This window comes from Vigna unguiculata, chromosome 5 (genome assembly GCF_037176805.1).
Source record: "Vigna unguiculata cultivar grain cowpea cultivar isolate G323 ecotype 2 chromosome 5, ASM3717680v1, whole genome shotgun sequence".
Lineage (NCBI taxonomy): Eukaryota > Viridiplantae > Streptophyta > Magnoliopsida > Fabales > Fabaceae > Vigna > Vigna unguiculata.
Window position 1 is genome coordinate 42,295,615 of NC_140796.1, and position 19,695 is coordinate 42,315,309.

General features: G+C 30.6%; 1 protein-coding gene across 1 annotated transcript; it reads right to left on the minus strand.

Annotated features, from left to right (window-relative positions):
• Window positions 1-491: 491 nt before the first annotated feature.
• LOC146886457 (uncharacterized) lies at window positions 492-1,553 on the minus strand. The gene has a single exon (XM_085673252.1). The coding sequence runs from the start codon at window positions 1,551-1,553 to the stop codon at window positions 591-593; it is 963 nt and encodes a 320-aa protein (XP_085529378.1). The 3' UTR covers window positions 492-590.
• Between the last annotated feature and the right edge of the window lie 18,142 nt (window positions 1,554-19,695).

Sequence of the window (19,695 nt, forward strand, 5' to 3'; positions counted from 1 at the left end):
CTTGTCCACCTGCTGAGAGGACATCAACAGGTCTTCATCCCCCAAGCTAGGAAACAACACTTTCTTCTCGTTACAGTCAATGACAATGTGATTGGCGGATAGCCAATCCATCCCCAAAATGACATCCAACCCCACCAAGGGTAAACAGATGAGGTTCACCCTATACTTGCGCCCCTCAACCTCGATCTTACACCTAGCACACACGGTCGAGGTTCTGACTAGCCCAGAAGCAGGTGTGGACACCACCAGGTTATACTGGAGCTCCTTCACCGAAAGACCCAACTCCACCACTCTAGATTCCGACACAAAAGAATGTGTCGCCCCCGAATCGAACAGAACATGTAAGCTCCTACCAGCTATGACACAAGACCCGATGATGAGGTTACTTGATCCAACTGCCTCTGCACCCGTCACAACATACACTCGACCCGCCGCCTGTGGTCTCGCACCTCCTCTCGACGGTTGTGACTGAGGCTGTGATGAAGGCCTCGACACTGTGCTCCTATCAACTGGGCAATCCTTGATGAAGTGACCCGTCTGGCCGCATCTATGGCAGGTCCTCCTGTCAGAAAGCTGGGGGCAGGCGCTCCTCAGATGGGGCCCCTACAATGGAAGCACTGTGGCCTAGAAGACTGAAACTGCTGGGGCTGATGTGAGAACCTCCTGGGCCCCTGGGGCTGAGGCCTAGAGTATGGCTTCCTCCTGTCGTTGTGTCTGCTCGTGGACCCAGATGGTCCTCCCAGCTTCAGCTGAGATCTCTGCTGAGCTTCAACTTCAGCCTCTAGCTTCTCCATCACTCGTGCCTTCTCTACCAAGGTAGGGAACTCCTTGATAGAGAGCGAAGCCACCATGAGCTTGAGGTCACCCCTCAACCCATTCTCAAATTTTCTACACTGCCAGTCCTCTGCCATCTTCAGGGTGTGGAATCTGCCCAAGTGTTTAAACTTTTCAGCATACTCTGACACTGACATGCCTCCTTGCATCAGTTGCAAGAACTCGACCTCCTTTGCATACCTCATACTATCTGGGAAGAACTCAACATAGAACTTCTTCTTAAACAGTTCCCAGGTAATGGTTTCTTGGTTGTCCTCCAACATCATCTTCATGCTGGACCACCAATGCACGGCCTCTCCAGCAAGAAGATACTCAGTGTATGCAAGCCTGCTCTCTGCAGGACATCTCTTAGCATCAAAGATTCGTTCCATGTCCCGCATCCACTGATCAGCCCCATCCGAGCTAACTTTGCCATCAAAACGGGATGGATGGTGTTGTAGGAAATCCTCCAAACTCCACTCTTGCACTCGCAGTAGTGAAGCTTGGGAAGAACCAGCAGCTGCACGGTTTTCTCCTATCTGATGTAGGGCTTCCAAGTGCCTCTGCTGAGTCGCCTCTGCTGCTAGTCTTGCAGATTCCATTTGCTGCAGGGCTAGGTTCTGTTGATTTACCATGTTAGCATTATATTGCTGCATGGCTGCAATCATTGCCTCAATTGCTCCCACCAAATGATGGTTATCTGGATTTGGAATAGGAGGTGGAGGAGGTCTAGGTGCCATAACTCTGATCACACAAAGAAAGAACCATCAGATTAGTCAACAGGTACTACAACTTATGCCAAACACGTTACGAGTAACACACAACAGAAACTAAGCAAGCTCACACCTACAGGTCCTAAAGGAATCACTACTTTGATACCAAAATTGTAACATCCCGTTTTCATAGTTTTTATACTATTAAACAAAACATTTTAAATTCCAATAATTCAGAAGCAGATGATGACGTAGGTCAGTAAAATGTATAATACAGTCATCCCCAAAATAACCATACATACCCTGGATCAAATACATACAGTCCTTACATTTCTAGAGGGATTACAAAACATCTGGCCTATTAAGCCTAACAAAAAGTTACAACTACTAAAGGAACGTCTAATATACTCATCTCCTGTCCCGAAGGGATGCATCCTCACCTGTAACTATATCTGCTCACGTCAATCGAGAAGGACGATCATTGCATAAATAGAAGACACAAGAAACACACAAACATACAAGAAGGGCAAGCTAACTTGAATCAAGACAAATCATGCAATTGTTATATTTAGGCCGAAAACAGAATTTATCACACAGAGAATCTAAATCATCCCATCAATCTCAACCATACCCTACACACCCTTATAGACTCGATATCCGGATTATGTAAGTGGCATTGGAGCTCTCGGTGGCTTGCACTCGAGATGGTTCCCAAACTCTTCAGAGTTTTAGGCACAAGGGGTATTCACCCAACCTCTCTCAAGGTAAATCCCATCACCTCTATGACGGATCGAGTTCATAGACCAGGACCTCCTGCTACTCCTCCCGACATAACCCATCATGCTCTACTTGAGTCTTGATGGTTACTAGGAGCGTCAGGATGTCACCAATATGAGTCCTCATGCCCTTACATTTACTAAAACCATCTTCCTTAGAATTTCCCTTGAAATTCCAATTCCATAATTCTCCATTAACTACATTTCCACAAATTATAATCAAACAGACTATTAATCATAAAGTTCACATGCATAATAGTCAATTGTAAATATCAATTCACTAGCATAGATTCATTTCATCAAAAACATAAGAAACATTCAACTCTGCAGTGAAACTCGCCCAAGCTAGGGGATCTCGCCTGGGCTAGAGAGTAATCTCGCTTAGGCGAGTCGCTCTTGCCTGGGCGAGACTCCAAACAGAGAGCAACCCCAAAATCTGAGCGAACTCTCGCTCAGGCTAGGCTGTTTCGGCTAGACGAGATTTGATTCTCGCTCAGGCGAAGTCAGCTCGCCTAGGCGAGACCTCGCGCAACATTAGGGGTTGTTTTCTGTCATTTTCGCTCAGGCGAAAACTACACGCCTGGGCGAGATCATCAGAATTTTGAGCTGTCTCAACATGCAAACCACATAGAGCATGCCCAATACGAATTCTACCACATATAATTGTTCACACTCATCAATCAACATTCAGTTCATGCAATTCTAGCCTATATCAATGATCTGTTCGCAAAATTAGGATGATAGGTTAGCTTCCCTTACCTTAATTGATCACCAATCCACTATTATGGCTTCTCACAGTGAGGCACTCCAATTCACAACCTAAGAGACTGAAATGAAGGTTCATACAATAAGGATAGGGCCCTAATTTCTGTCTGGATCGAAAATAACTTCCAGAATTCGAAATTGATGAGAAGCGAGAAGGAATTTCTACTTACTTTGAGAGGATGGAGGTTTAGTTAGGAGGGAGGTATCAACTGGCCCTTCTAATTTGTTTGCTGAAATCAAGAAGAAGGATGGGTCAGCAATGGATGTTGAACTCTGGTTGAGAGAAAGGGAGGGACCAGTGTAGAGTGAAGGAGAGTTGGTGTCTGTGAGTGTTTTTCAATGAGTGAGAAGTGGTAGAGAAAAGAGAGATAAAATAGGGCTTCACACAAAACATTATGTATGTAGTGACATGACGTTTATTTAAAAATGTCACTTTTTTAAACTATAATATAACATTTAGAGAACCGTCATATTTTACATCCAACATATGATATTTTTAAATATTGTATTATTAAATGTTAGACTATTATGAAATATTATAATATATATATATATATATATATATATATATATTAGTTAAAATATTATTTCTAAATATTATAAATAATATATATTTATTGTTAATCTATTATTTTATATTTAAAATAATATTTTTATCTATTATTATTATTATTACTTTAATAATAATAATAACTATTTTTAAATAATCAATTAATTATGTATTTCTTGCAATAATAATATAATTCTAATACATTGTATATTCAACTTCTTTTTGTAAAATTTTTGGATGTTACATACTTTACTCTCATATATCCATTTATTCTCTTTTACTTTTTATATTTATGTAATTTTATGATGTAATTATTATGGATTAACATTAATCAATAAATTATATTATTTGTTAATATTAATTATATTGCACATTGTTATTAATTTATGGATAATAAATATTGGGTTTCTGATAGATTGGACTGTGCAGTGAACGATTTAAATTGAACTTGAATGTTCAGTAACCTTTTAAAAGATCCCTGTTTTCTGCTGGTAAGAATATAAAATATATGTCCCATTGATCTCGGGTACACAATTATTTTAAGCATATACTTATATATACTGTATTTTTGTATCTAAAATTATTTCTTTTCCTTCAACTTGAACATTAAAGAATTCTTAGGTGGACATTCTCTCGTAATAATTCAAAGCTCGATTAAACATTAACAATAAGATCAACCCACCTCAAAAAGTATTCGGCCAAATTCGATAAAAAAAATTTCATTTGACATTATCTTGACTTAAATGTCGATGATTATTAACTGATATTTGATCTCTTGAAATTTATTTTATTGTTTAAAAAAAAACTCCAAAAGTTAAAAGTCTTAAATTTCGCATCATTTGTCAAATACTTAACATTTCATCTAAATTGTACCAACTTAGTTGGAATTCACACCATGTCTAAATTTCAATGAATTGACTATGAATTTCTAATGATTAAAAATCATTATATTTAACCAACTTAATATAGTATGAAAGTTTAAAGTCAACATTTAAAGTTATTATTCAAATTCACTAGTTATCCTCAAATAAATCACTACTACTTTGGTGTAAATTCTAAGATCCTTAGTTCATGTACTAGTTTCATTTAATTCCTACATCATTTAACACTGTCTTTCATATACTAATTCAAATCCCAATAATACAATTTATTCTATTAATTAAGGATCTCAAAATCAAACCGTTTCACATATTTACTACAATAGATTCTCAACAACTTTCCCATGAAAATATTCATACCAAATCAAGTTTCAATCCACAACCTTTATTTTTCCCCAAGCCTTCCACGGATGCAAGTTAAAATGAAGAGACAAAAGAAAATGAAAAAAGAGAGAAGGAACTTAACTAAGACAAAGGACATTTATAGATATTCTACACTATCCCTTTAATAGTATACACACTTATTTCACCAAAGGAGGAAGAAAATATATTAAAGGAAAGGAGAGGAATGGTGAGAGAGAGGACAAGGAGGAAGGGAAGTTTTTATGTCTTCGTTTCCACAAGGAACAGAACTCAAACATTTCTAGTGCCCCCCCTAGTTTTCTAACTTCACTACCTTTTCTTTTCTTGTTTTATTTTCTTAGATCAACTTTATATATCATTTATATATAATTCCAACATAATATATATATATATATATATATATATATATATATATATATATATATATATAATAGAAAAGATTGTTTTCTTAACAAAGAAAAATAACCTAATTAATAATTCTACAATTCAATGAAGTGTGAAAATTCAATGAAAATAATTACGATAATTTAATGAATAATTTTACATAAAAAATTTCTAAAAGTAAATTTTAAATAAAATATCTCATTCTTAAATTTACTTTAAATTAAATCTTCTAAATTCTTGAACCGCATATGCATATTTCATGTGCTTATAAGATAGCATATAACGGTTGGGTTAAGAAAAATTAGCTTAGATAGGATAATTTGGAAGAATAAAAAGTAGTCAAATTTGCCCTATGGACATGTTTAAAGGAGTAAGCAATGTTTTAAAGTACAAACTGAATTGTCCCTTTCAAATAGTTCAACCGGAAAATGAACTGATAACTGATACAATAATGTAATTGGGTTACTGTAATGAAAAACCACGAAGTATCTAACACTTACATAAGTAAATTATATATAGTATCTCTAATTTCAATCTTTGAAAAAATTAATGTATATTGATTTACATGCAATTTAATAAACAATCAATTAGTTCTCCTACAATTCATTGATATTACTATAATTGAGTCATTCACTGATATTACTATAATTGAGTTAGTTATTAATTTTAATTTCTATGTAATTAGTAGGTTTTTTTCTTATTTGCTGGATTTCCTTCTTTCACATTAAACTATTATCTTTCTACAAATAAACTCATCTAAAAATAAGATTGAAAATAAGATGCTATTTCATTTGTGATTTTTCATCACAACCATCTTTTAACACTTTTAATTTCTTTTTCTTTTCTTTGTTGTATATAGGCTTCGTATGTATCTGATGAGTATATTTTCAGTGCCAATTAGAACACTTAATCTCAATCTTATTGAATTATAATTGAATTTAAATCTATTATTTTAGAATTTGTTCAATCGAGATTAACTGAGTTTTAACTATAAACATTTGTTAAAATAAGTTTTTGAAGTCTTTGTAGACATTAGATGTTCTAAACATACAACCTTTGTTAGATTGTCTATATAGATGAGACTAATTATATAGTCTAGTATGTTGAACTTCACTAAAAGATCTTATGAATTATTTATGAGATGAGTTTGGATATATGATGTACTGTATAAATGCATCTTAAACATTTTAATTTGTGTTTTGTGCAACTAAAGATAATTATATGATAATTGATGAAGAATTTAATTATGAATGATCTGGAAAACCAATCTGTCTTTATATAATTGTTTTAGTTTTATATCGTCCACAATAAATTCCCTTTTACTATTATTTCAAACTTTATGCTTCTGAAGGCATTTATAAGTGATGGCTCATTGAGATTTATATCAAATTTATTAGGAGATGACTTTGGTTGATTAACCTTATCTATATTTACAGTTTTAATAAAGTAAACGATCATTGATTACATATTAAATAGTCTAATCAATGATTAAACGATCTACTTTACGAGTAGATAAGTTGTTCATTAGACAATCTATTTCTACATAATTTGATCGTGAAAATAACGTGAGACATATTTTTTTCCTTTGTAAGAAAAGAGGAATAAAATCATAATCATGAGTTAATAAACATGTGTACCAAATAGTTAAACTAGATTAAGTCTTTAACCAAAAATTTGGAATATCCTTTATGAGTTTGAAAATGAGATTATTGACTTTTGAAAGGTGGACATTAAATTCAATCTTATCTCATATAATGAGTTTTTTTTTTGTTGTTTTTTTTTAAAGAAAATGTGGCATTTGATGGTAGGAGTTGGGAATGTGTATGGGTGTGAACAAGGATCTAATAAGTTAGAGACATATATGTGTACTAGTTCCTTGGTTGGATTGATAGTGTTGTTCCAACGTCCAAGTTCTAACAATGGAAGCTTGAATCACAAGTTTGAGGTTTTCCATTCGAACAAATGTAGAAGGGGACCAAACCAATTGAGAGGTCCCCGGAGGTAGTTCTGCCTTCACTTTGAACCAATTAGATAGAAGCAAGCCACGAGAAAAGTCCCAAAACACAGTTTTGAAAGCTTAAAAGTAAAAAAAACTAAAAATAAAAGGTTAAATGGTGGATATATAAAAAGTTTATTCTAAATTTGAAAATCTTAAATACATCAACAAATGCAATAATAATTAATTCCAATTGAGCTTGATACAAAATCAATTTGTTGAACTAATTTTAATTGGTTCATCCAAACCGTTCCACCATGTATTTGAATGTGATTTCAAACAATGTCCCATGCCTTTGTTTGTGATTATTACAATTAATTTTATATGTTGCACATAAGACAAATTTTGATGTGAAACTTAGTAATGAAATATATTAGTTCAAAAATAGTTTTGTAAAAAAAAAAAAATTACTATAGTTTAATAATAAATATCCACTTCGTTTGTATATTTGGACCGGTTAAAAATAGTGTATATGAATGTCTTTGTTTTTTATAATTTTGACAAGGATGGACTTTTCACACCTTTTATCTGTCGTAGACTAAACATATGGACCATGGAAGGATATCATTAAGAGTAAATTTTGGGAAGAAAAAGAAGACCAGGAAAACATTTTTACTTTTAAATTGTGTTACGTAATCTTTATGAAGAATATAAAATTTTAGTACAATTGTCACTTTATTTTCTGAAACTTTACTCTTAAATACACTCTAAAACTATGTTTAGAAGTATTGGAGGGGAAAAGATATACTTTTTAAATTAGGAGACATTAAAATTTAAAAATTAAATAGAAAATAAAATAAAGTTTTTATTAATCTGTAATTTTACTTTATTAGTTTAAATTTATCAAATAATAAATTGTCATTATTAGTAAAGAATTTTTATCCCCTTTGCTGAACTTCACTATCAAAATGGCTTTGGAAAGGTGGTGCAATGAAACCTTTTTCATAAATCAAACAGACAAACTCCTCGTTTTCAGGAAAAGGCATATGAGAGGAACCGTGTGTTCCGTTTGGTATCAGTAATGCCTCATAAGTCATTCCATTATTTGATTAAGTTTTAAGAATATTGCAAGTTATGAATATATTTTATATAATTATTATTAAAAAATTAATTTCTTTAGTGATTAATATTTTTAATTTTCATTTAAGTACTATATAGTTTGATTTTGTCATTGATAAAATAATATGATTACTATTTTCGTTTTTATCTCCAATTTCTCTATCAACTCACTCATTTTCTTTTTTAATTTCAGTCAACCGAGTGTGTTGAAAATTATTGGAGAGAAATAAAGTTACTTGATTGATGAGTTAGAGATAAGAAGAGAAAAATAACAATAATAAAATTCTCATCCAAGACAAAAATCAAACAATAAGATACGTAAATGAATAAAAAATATTTTAAATACTCAATGAATTTTTTTAATAGATATTTAAATAAAAATATTAAAAATTATATGATACTCAAAATTTAATTAAGTGAATGCATGGAGATAAACTCGTTAAAATCCAAATCGTATATTTACATATTTTATAATCTCAAGAACTCTTTCCTTGACTTTTTCATTATATGATATCTTAATTTATGTAACATAAATCATTACTAAAACAAATAAATTTTTTGTTATAATATAATTGTCAATACTTTATAGACAAATCAAATAATAATTTACATATCATCTCATATATGACAACAAATTTATACAAATTTTATCATTCTCAATAATTATTTCCATATAATTTAATTTACTTAAAAAAAATCATAAACTAAATTAAATATATAAATTAACATTCACTTTACATTAATTATGAATATAATCTATTAAAGATACAATAAAAAGAAAATACAACAAGGTGTGTGATCATATTAATACAATATTGTTTTAGATTTTGTGCAATTTATATATATATATATATATATATATATATATATATATATATATATATATATATACTTTTTAATACTTACACTTATCTTTCTTATAGAGATAAACGTGATGTTATTTTAAGAAAAAAATTAAACAAGTCCATATAATATAAAAAGGGTGTTTGATGTAATACTTTTAAATAATGAAAGGATGTAAGTGTTGAGATATAAAAAAAAATGGGATCATACTAAATTTATGATAATATTATATTACATACATATTATGAAGAAAAAAAAACAAAGAAAATACCTTGTAAACCAATGCAACACCAAACTACCCAAATATCAAATTCATCAACATACCTTTTAAACTGCTTATTGCTTTTTAGAAGTCCTTGCTTTGGTAGATTTAGTATTAACTTTCTTTGACCTACCTTTATCAGGTTTTCTTATAGTTTGAACTAGCCTATTTAGAAGCTAATTTTAATTCTTCCGCAAAAGGAGCTTCCTTAGAGGTCAAAGAATTAGGAACTGAACTACTATGAGGTGAGTAAGATGTTGTAAACTCTGCAAACTATTTATAAGAGTGACATCCTCCTAAAAAGGCATACCAACCAAGAAATCAGACTTCATTGGCAAACCATTAGTAGAAACATATAGATTTTTAACAAGAGAAGATTCATTCACAACACAAATATTATCATGAACCACCATTGGCTCATACTGTAACGAAGCAATAGGCTCCACCACAAACTCCACCATAGGATCTATAGGCTCCACCACTAGCTTCACCATAGACTCCACCATAGGAACCACTATAAGCGCCACATGGGCTCCACAGACTTTAAAACTGAACCTAGAGAGACCATAGTCCCATCCTGAGCACCAACCACCTTAGGATGATAATGTTGTTGTATTTGTACACCAAAAAATTTCTCGCCAACATAAATAATATTGACATCCTATTGTAATTGTCTACAATTAGATAGATCATGACCAATCATTTTACACTTTGAACAAAATAGAGACAATTTATTATACTCCACATTAACAATAAATGCAAATCCTACTCTTTCCACAAAAAGTTGATTAGGCAAATTAGATAATAAATCAACATCAACCTAGATACGTGTAAATAAACCTCTGGAATTATTCTTGGTGTAGTCATCTAAAGATAAGAATGTGCCAATGTCATGTGCAATTGAGAAAATCACTTTTAACGGCTAATACTCCAAAGGAAGACTATGTATGCGCAACCAACATTGAGTTTTATGAGTTTCATAGAAGTTGGGACAAAATCTTTAGTGCAAACAAAAATGCGAAGGATTTCAGAAGACAAATTCCAAACTCCAATGGTCAAAACCCTTCTCATATCCTCCTACGAAGAAAAGGCAACTTCATAGAACTCTTTCATTAACCCAAATGTTTCCGAGACATATCAAGCTTCTTACAAATATTTAAATGCGTGAGGGTTTATCCCCTTTTGTCAACAAAATACATTCATACAAATAAATTTTGCACTCCTCTAATCCAACGAGACAAACTTAAAAAGTTAAAAATAATAATTAAAATATTAATTGCTCTCACTGAAATTTGAACCCTAGACCTCTTGATTATATAAAATGTGTTCTAAGTGGAAATCGAATTTAAGACCTTCCATTTTTTCTCTTTTTTTTAATAAAATCTTCATGAGAGTAATATCTAACATGGGTCTATTTAGAGATAGAAAATACAAATATTTAAGTAATCTTATAAAATCTTAGGATAATTGATGAAAAATTTGTATATTTAAACATTAATGGTTTTATGTTTCATTAGGTATGTTATGTGTATTACATTAAGTGTTTATTTGATTAAGAAACATTTATGTTTTTTAATAATATTTTTTTAAACTTAAATAAGAATACTCTACCTAATTTAAGAATAATATAATTACTTATTTTGAGATTTTAGATTTGATAAAATTGTTTGATAATCAATTATCTCAACTTCATAATTATTTAGAAGCACATAATTTATTATATTAAAGAAATAAGAAATATTTAGATTTTTTTTAAATATCATATGCATAAAAGTTAACTATAACTTAAAATATTTAATTCATTTAGTCTTAATGGATTACATATCAATTAACAACAATATAATTCGTTATCATTTATAATAATTGATTAACTTTATTTATACCAAAATATAAGTTTATTTTCAAATAGAAATAAATAAATAAATTTGTATTCTTTGTGAATTCTTTTGCAAAAGTTCTTTAAAATTCTCTCTTCAGAAACCCTTTAACATCTAAATTAATAAAGTAAGTGTTTGAACTATGTTGTATCTACAAATTCTCTTAGAAGAAGTTTCTTCTTACTTTAACATTATAGAAATAAATCCAATTAAAGTCATATCCTTCTAATTTATTTTCTCCTTTGTTGTTTTTGTTTTCTTACTTAAATTTGGTGTGTTGGTGCACTAATCTACACTTAATTATGTTATTGATAGGTGTTTAAGAAATTTCATATTTTTGTTCTTTATTGTATTGTGTTCTGTGTATAACTTTGTCCCGGATTTTAAGAAGAATGGAACAATATCATATATAATAATTTAAATATTTCATTTATAAATATAAATAATTTTATTGATAAAAAATTAAAATTAAATTAAGGTTCATGGATAATAGGATTTGTATAAAATTTCGTATTTTCTTCAACTCTATTTTATTGTTCTTTTATTTTAGTGTTTATTTGAAGGTAGTTGCTTTTGTTAAAAACAGAACCAACTTAACTTCTCTTTATATTGTTGAACCTTTTTATTATTTAATAAAAAGCGTGGTTTACCAAAATTCTTAGTGTTTGGATAAGACATTCTAAAAGGGTACTTATTTTTTAGAGAACTTGAAATGCTTTATGATAAAATATATTGCTTGAGTATAGAATTTTGAAAGAATTGTTTAGGTCAATTCAACTCAACTTGGGTTCAAGTAAACTAAATTTTATCTCACATGGAATTGACTAAATTTAGTTTGATATAATTCTTACGTGAAATCTTAGCTTAACACAAACCCAAATTGACTTAGTCAAACATACCCTGATTTGTCTCAGTTCCACCTGAGCCTAACTTGACTTTGACTCGACATGGGCCTAGTCCAATTTGGCTAAATGATTTAGTCTTGATTCAACTTGACTTGAACCCAAGGTGACTCAGCTCGACCTGAACATAAGTGAACTAAGTTGAGGTAAGGCCAACTTGACTTGGTCTTAATCGGGTTATATCTGACTTGGTCTTAATAAATCTATGACCCACCTAGGCCTGGCTAAACTTTGTTGAGCATTGGTCGGTCCTTACTCAAATGATCGTGGACTTGCCTTGACTTAGCTCAAATTAGGCTTGGATTAACTTGACTCGACTCATTTAAGCAAGCTCAACTCGAGTACACTCAAGTTGATTTGACTTGATCTAGACTTAGGCAGATTTAACTCAAGCTGACTTGACATAGTCTTGATCGAACTAGGCTAAAACTAGTCTTGATCAGACTAGGATCCACCTAGGCCTAGCGAAACTCGACAAAACATGGGTCGACCCTAACTTGGACAAACATGGACTTGCTCTTACTCACTTGAATGTGTAATTCTCCATCTCAACTCAACCTAAGATCAAACCAACTTGGCTCGACCTAGACCTAAACCAACTTGGCACGACTTAGACCCAAAACGACTTGGCTTGACCTAGGTTCAGGCAGACTTAGCTCGACTAAGGCAATGCCAACACAACCTGATTTAGGCTTGGACCAACTTAGCTCGACCTAGGCCTAAACTTATTCAACTAGAATGGAGTTGTGCCTACTTGGCTCAAACTGAGACCATACTAACTTGACTTGCCCTAGGTTTGGGTTGACTTGACTGGAATCTAACCCATAATGACTTGCTCGACCTTACATTAGTCTAACTTAGTGCTAATCTTAATGTAGTTTGGTTCGATCTAGCATTTCACTATGTGAAATGAATTTTCTTTTTAATAAATTAGAAAATGTTTTACAAATATAAATCATTTTTACGAAGAACTTGACCAAGTAATAATATCAATCAAGATTAATACAAAAATATTATTGATATTGATATTTTTAATTTCTAACAATTATTGGATAAATAGTATTTCAAATTTGGTGATAATTGAAATATTTTATAAAAAAAAAATCACTAAATTTGAACTGACTTATCAAAATAAAACATTTGAAATATAATACTTTAAAATAAAATCACTAAATTTGAACTGACTTATCAAAATAAAACATTTGAAATATAATACTTTAAAATAAGATTGGTTTAAATTCAATTATTTAAATATCTTAAAAAATATAAAATTCTTTTTCTAAACACAAGATAAAGGAAAATAATACATAAAAAGGATTGAATTATCACAATTTCTATAACTACTCTTTTACTTTAAAATATTTTTAAATGAGAAAGATGTTTATAAAAGTGACATAAATAAATATTTTTAATCATCATGATCATACATTCAAGTATTATTCTAAATATTATTTAAGTAGTAAATTGGTTTAAGTGGTAGTTGCTTCATGCTTCTAGACTCTTTAAAATAATAAAACATAAAGGTTTATAAAACACAATGTCTCAAAAAGATGAATAAAAACAAAAGTTATGTTTAAGTTTTTTTAGCACTCTTAAAAGGAAATATATCACTTTTAAATTCAAACAATCGTGTGATAAATGTCTTTTCATAAGTATAAAACATAAACATACTTTATTTGTTTATAAGTAATGTTTCATTTAACAAATGGTACAACATTTTATACAAAACAACAAATCAAATAAAATGGAAATGTTTCCTTAAAGAGATGATATAACATCTTGTAGTATGTTCTAGTGCCTACTAAGAGGATCTCTAAAGCACATGTCTACATTAAGATCTCTTGGGATATGAGCTAAAGTTATTTTATTTCAACAACTATCCCGACATAAGCTTATGTCAACTTTAATCTATTTATCTATTGTTATGGTCTCAACTTTTACTATGATTTATATATAAAAAAAATTCTCTGACCTAGTGCTAATAAGTAGTTGTTGGTGTCTCTCTCTACTTTTCAGCAAGTGTATTGAGTCAGTTAAAGTACACAAACAAGTGACATATCCACTAGGACTTGTTCAAAATTTCAAGAAATTCAAATATATCCTCAATTGCAATAAAACTTTCAATGAAACAATATTTGATGAAATATATTAGGGAAATTTAGTTGCAATAAAATGAGACAAAAACAACCAATGTATATAAGTGTATTGAGATTGAACTTCACCCATCTTCTTCAACATCACTACCACTGATTCAATATATAATAATGTAGTTATTCAGTGTCACTGAAAGTGCATGACTCATTCTAAATCAATTTCTTGAGTTTAGAAATCTAAGGACTTAAATCACAACATTGATTCCTCAACCACTAATGAATGAATCTTTGCTTAAGGTGCAAGACTTGACTCAACTAAAGCAATGAAATCTATTCCTAGTTGTCAAACGCATTAGATGATTTGATTGTACCTTAGATTTAAGATTAGTTTCCTAGCTCAATCTAAACCAGTTAAGTAAGATGAGTGATAAGTTCATCCAACATTAAAACAAATAAAACCATCAATATATATATATATATATATATATATATATATATATATATATATATATATATATTAGTACCAAAATAGAGAATTAGAAAATGCTACATCCAATCTCAATACAAGAAAGTTTAGCCATTCATGGTGATGACTCTAGTTACAAGCATATGGAGATATTGTTCTTCTCTCATAACTCTCTCAAAATGTTACAATGAAAATAAGGAAATTTATCCAAGAAGAGGTCTAAGAGCACCCTAAAACAAAGCAACACTCTATTTTTGTATAAATAAAACTTGATGTGTAGCTCCAACCTTCAATGCTCACCAGTAGAAGTTTCCTCCTGTCCAAGGTTTTCTTATAACTTAAACCTTTCGTTTGGTGTTCAACATTGAGGTTCCTCTTTGGGAAGGTTTTCTCTAGGCTCAACTCTTCATCTTGGTGCTCAAACTTTCCTAATTTGATCAATTTAGGTTTCTCTCTTCTAAGGGTTTTCTTCCATGGCTAAACACCTTGCTTTAGTGCTCAGCTGTGAAGACAATATTTGAATTTTTCTTAACTGCCTATCAACGATTGACATCAATCTTGGAGCCTAGTGGCATAATTCTTTTAATTTTGCAAAAAGTTATACATTTTCATAACGAAATCATTAAAATCACACTTAACCAATTCTCAGTACCACATTATGTATTTTGAAGATAAAAGAGTCTGATTTACTCAACAATATATCAAATTCATGCATTTTAAGTGTTAGAAACATATCAAATAAAGTAAATTGGACACTAATTAGAAATGCCTACTATTGAGATATTGCTTGAAGATCATATAACATTTAATGTTGTAGGGAACACATTTAATGCATCTTTATGTTCAAGCTCAATTAGACTCATGAAGATGGTTGTAACATCCCGGTCAAACTTAAATAATTATAATATGAAAAAGTATGAAATTGCATTTATAATAATTCCTTTTCCTAAAACGCGAGAAACTTTACAACATTTATTATACCGCAATAAATCAAAATCCACAAACTATGATTGTCAATTACAAACTCTGAGTCTGGTAAGATAAATGATTACAAAACATTTAAAATCCATAAAACAAGAAAACATCATAAAGGCTTTTCCCTAAGCTAGCCCCTCTCTGAATTATGCTTCATCAGCACCACCTGCATCATCAACTACTCTCGTGTAATGCATTACACGATCATCGTCAAACAGAAGTAGATAGTGCGAGCTCAACAGAATAAAACTACACTACACAATATAATAAATAACCATAAAATATTCCAACAGTTCTAATACTCCAAAGTCTCATCATATAGTATACTATTCTCTCATAATCAACCAATTTCCTTTCCTACGCCTAACGCCTCTTGGGAAGAACAAGCAACAACCCTTACCTGTTCACCAAAACCCGGTAAGAGCATTACTTTCCTTAGGACTTACAAGCAACCACCCTTGCCTGCTCACCAAAACCCGGCAACAACACAACCCTTACCTGTTCACCAAAACCTAGTAAGTGTGTTGGTTTTCCTAAGACTCACAAGCCATAATCCTTAATCCTTGACTTCCAAATCTACCTCTGGATGCCTCTTGATTCTACACCCTTTGATGATTACATTGATCGATATTTGCTGCCATGAGTGTCTACTCACCCCTTTGACTATAGGCCACTACCTAATAGTCCACACGCGGGAATAAATTTGCCACGGCCAGGATCCACGACACCAAGTGGAGTTCTATAATATGAATCGCAATTTGTATTTGTCGCAAGACTACCAAACTTGTCGGATAACACCGAGGAGGGCAATCTTCCGGAACCCATCCATACAAGCCACAATCTCGCACACTCCACTGAACTTCCAAAACCATCAGGCTACAACCTCGAGTGGGCACGTGTTACCCGAATACAAGTTGCACTCGTAACTGGGCCCCCAACAAAGCATCACATCAAGACCTCTATCCAAAGCTATGTAGAATCCCTCGCGTAATCCATCTCTACATCCAAAACTACCTAGCACAACATCCACGTCGCTAGGTTAACACGCGTTTTAGACCACCTGACAGAACACTTGGTGCCACTGGTCGCCAACCCACTGGATTTTGGTCCAAGCCCAGTTCTACAACAGATTGCTTGGTGGGACCACTTTCGTCGCCAAACGCCAACTCTCGGGTTTTACTCTTGAGCACCGACGCCACACCAGTATTTGGCACTTTAGAATAGGTTCCAATGAACCTATTTACACAAGACACTCAGTTCATGACAAGTAAATACACTTTCATATCATTAAGTTGAACTCACCTACACAATATCATATAGACATACATGAAACACAATCATATTCTTGCTTTTATACATCCTGGAGAATCATAATAAATCCACATAAAACTATCAAAACAAAGTGTTATACCCAACACTTAATCCTAAACAACCAAACAATATACAAACCAGGAAGAACACATAATCATTGCCCCAAAATATCGAATGTACAATAAAATAATAATAATGAAAATGATAATAAAATAAAATGAAACAATAATAATAAAACAAAAATACTAATAAGATAAAATAATAATAATACTAATAATAATAATAATAAAATAAAACAATAATAATAAATAATAATGATGATAAAATCATAAATAAAATAAAACAACGATAATAATAATAATAATAATAATAAAATAATATTGAAATAAAATAAAATAATATTAATATTAATAAAGATAATTATAAAATAAAATAAAATGACATTAATAATAATAATAATAATAAAATAAAAAAAATAGTAATAATAATAATGTAAATAATAATAATAATTATAATAATAATAACAATAATAATAAAACAAAATTTTAAAAATAAAAATAAAAATAATGAAAATAATAATAAAATAAAATGAAACAATAATAATAAAATAATATAATTAATAAAATAAAATAATAATAATAAAATAATTATAATGATAAAATAAAGGAATAATAATAAAACAACAGATTATAAAATCATCAATAAAACAAAACAATCATAAATATAACAATAATAATAAAGTAATATTAAAATAAAATAAAATAATAATACTATTAAAAATAATTTAAAAAATAAATAAAAAATGAAATTAATAATAATAATAATAAGAATAAGAGTAATAGTAATCAAAATAATAATAATAATAATAATAATAATACAAATAATAGTAATATAAATAATAATAATAATAATAATAATAAAAGGAAACTATAAAAAAAATAAAAATAATAATAAATAAAATAATAATAAAATAAAGTGAAAAATAATAATAAAATAGTAATACTAATAATATAAAATAATAGTAATAAAATAAATCAATAATAATGATAATAAAATCATCATTAAAATAAAACAATGATAATAATAAAATGATAGTAAAATAAAAGAAAATAATAATAATAATAATAGTAATATAATAATAATAATAGTAAATAATAATCATATGTGTGTCGTAAATAGAAGAAAAACTCTAAACATCACACCAAGACAAAAAGAAGAATCATAATAATCATAGTAGTTGGAGAAGACTTTCATGCATCAATATATATAATGCAATTGCATATAATATCATTAAAACAGGAAATGGCAGCTCCTCTAACCTGGAATTCCGACTCCAAAAGTGTTCTTAGAATCCTTCCTTACACCATAATTGATCTCCCCTTTGATCTCACCCTTGGACACTCCTTCCAGCCTTCTAACACTCTCCTAAGTATGGTTCGAACCTACCCTAACTCAATTACCAAACAATTACACAGCCATTCAACCAATTCATGTTTCATGATAATTCCTATATCACGCATCATGGTCAAGCATATTACTAAAATAATAAAACAATTAAATTAATACGCTAATGACATATACAAGGCTTGAACCTAAGTCCTCTCATAATAGTCAAGTATTCTTAACTACTTGAGCTACCTAAGTCCTCTCATAATAGTCAGGTATTCTTAACTACTTGAGCTACTATTGCTCCTTGTCTTCTCTCTCCACATTAATGAACTTAGGGATTCTCGCCCTCGCATTTATTAAATAAATATTTATTTATTTAAGTTTCTCGGATCTTACAATGGCTACATAGGAGGATATGGACTCTTTTGAATCAAAAGGTGGGGAAGCACACATTGGCTTCATGAAAAATGCAAAAAGTGACACATCAAATGACTATATGATGAATACATAGATTTCTTCAACCTTGACAATGTTAGACAACCATATCATGAATTTGTCTCTTATAATGGTAAACTTATAGAAATGTACAAAACTTTAAAGAGAAATACCAAAGAAAAGTGCAAAAGAATTAGAAGATAGATTGAAAGCATCATATGAGCTAAATGAGAAGCTAAAGACATAAAGTAGTATTTTAAGCACTGATAAGTTAGAACTAGAAAAGAAATTAGTAGAAAGTGAAACAACACATAAAGAACTAAAAAAAGAACTAGTTTTAACTCAAGAAAAGATAGGCAAACAACCCATAGGATTAAATGACAATAAATTATATGACGTTGAACTATAAAATGTCTTCCTACTCAAAGGATTTTTCATCACATTAACCTACCTTAGATAATACATCAATTAGAAGTAATAATCATTGAGAAACTACATTCATCTCCTCTGAATCATTTATAATTTTCTTCGATCAAACAAATAGTTCAAGCTCCTATGATCACTAAACAGTTGAAATCATGCACCATATAAATAATGCTTCCAAATTTTAAAAGCAAGAATTACATCTATTCCTGCAGAGAACAAATAAGATGAGTTAGGCACAAGTGTTACCTTACCATGTAGTCCGCTATCTCCTCAGTTGGTCTCTCCCCAGTTGATACATGTCAGCTTGAACCTAGGAGGGGTTACATGCAGAAGAGTCTCTGAAGCTCAAGTAAGTCAAAGCTCTCAGAAAGTCAAATCAGTGATTAATGAATGCGTACCTTTAATTTGTGGGGTCCATG

Bases quoted from the DNA above. Each gene is read 5' to 3' on its own strand.
- LOC146886457 (XM_085673252.1), bottom strand. From the start codon at position 1,553: ATGGCACCTAGACCTCCTCCACCTCCTATTCCAAATCCAGATAACCAT.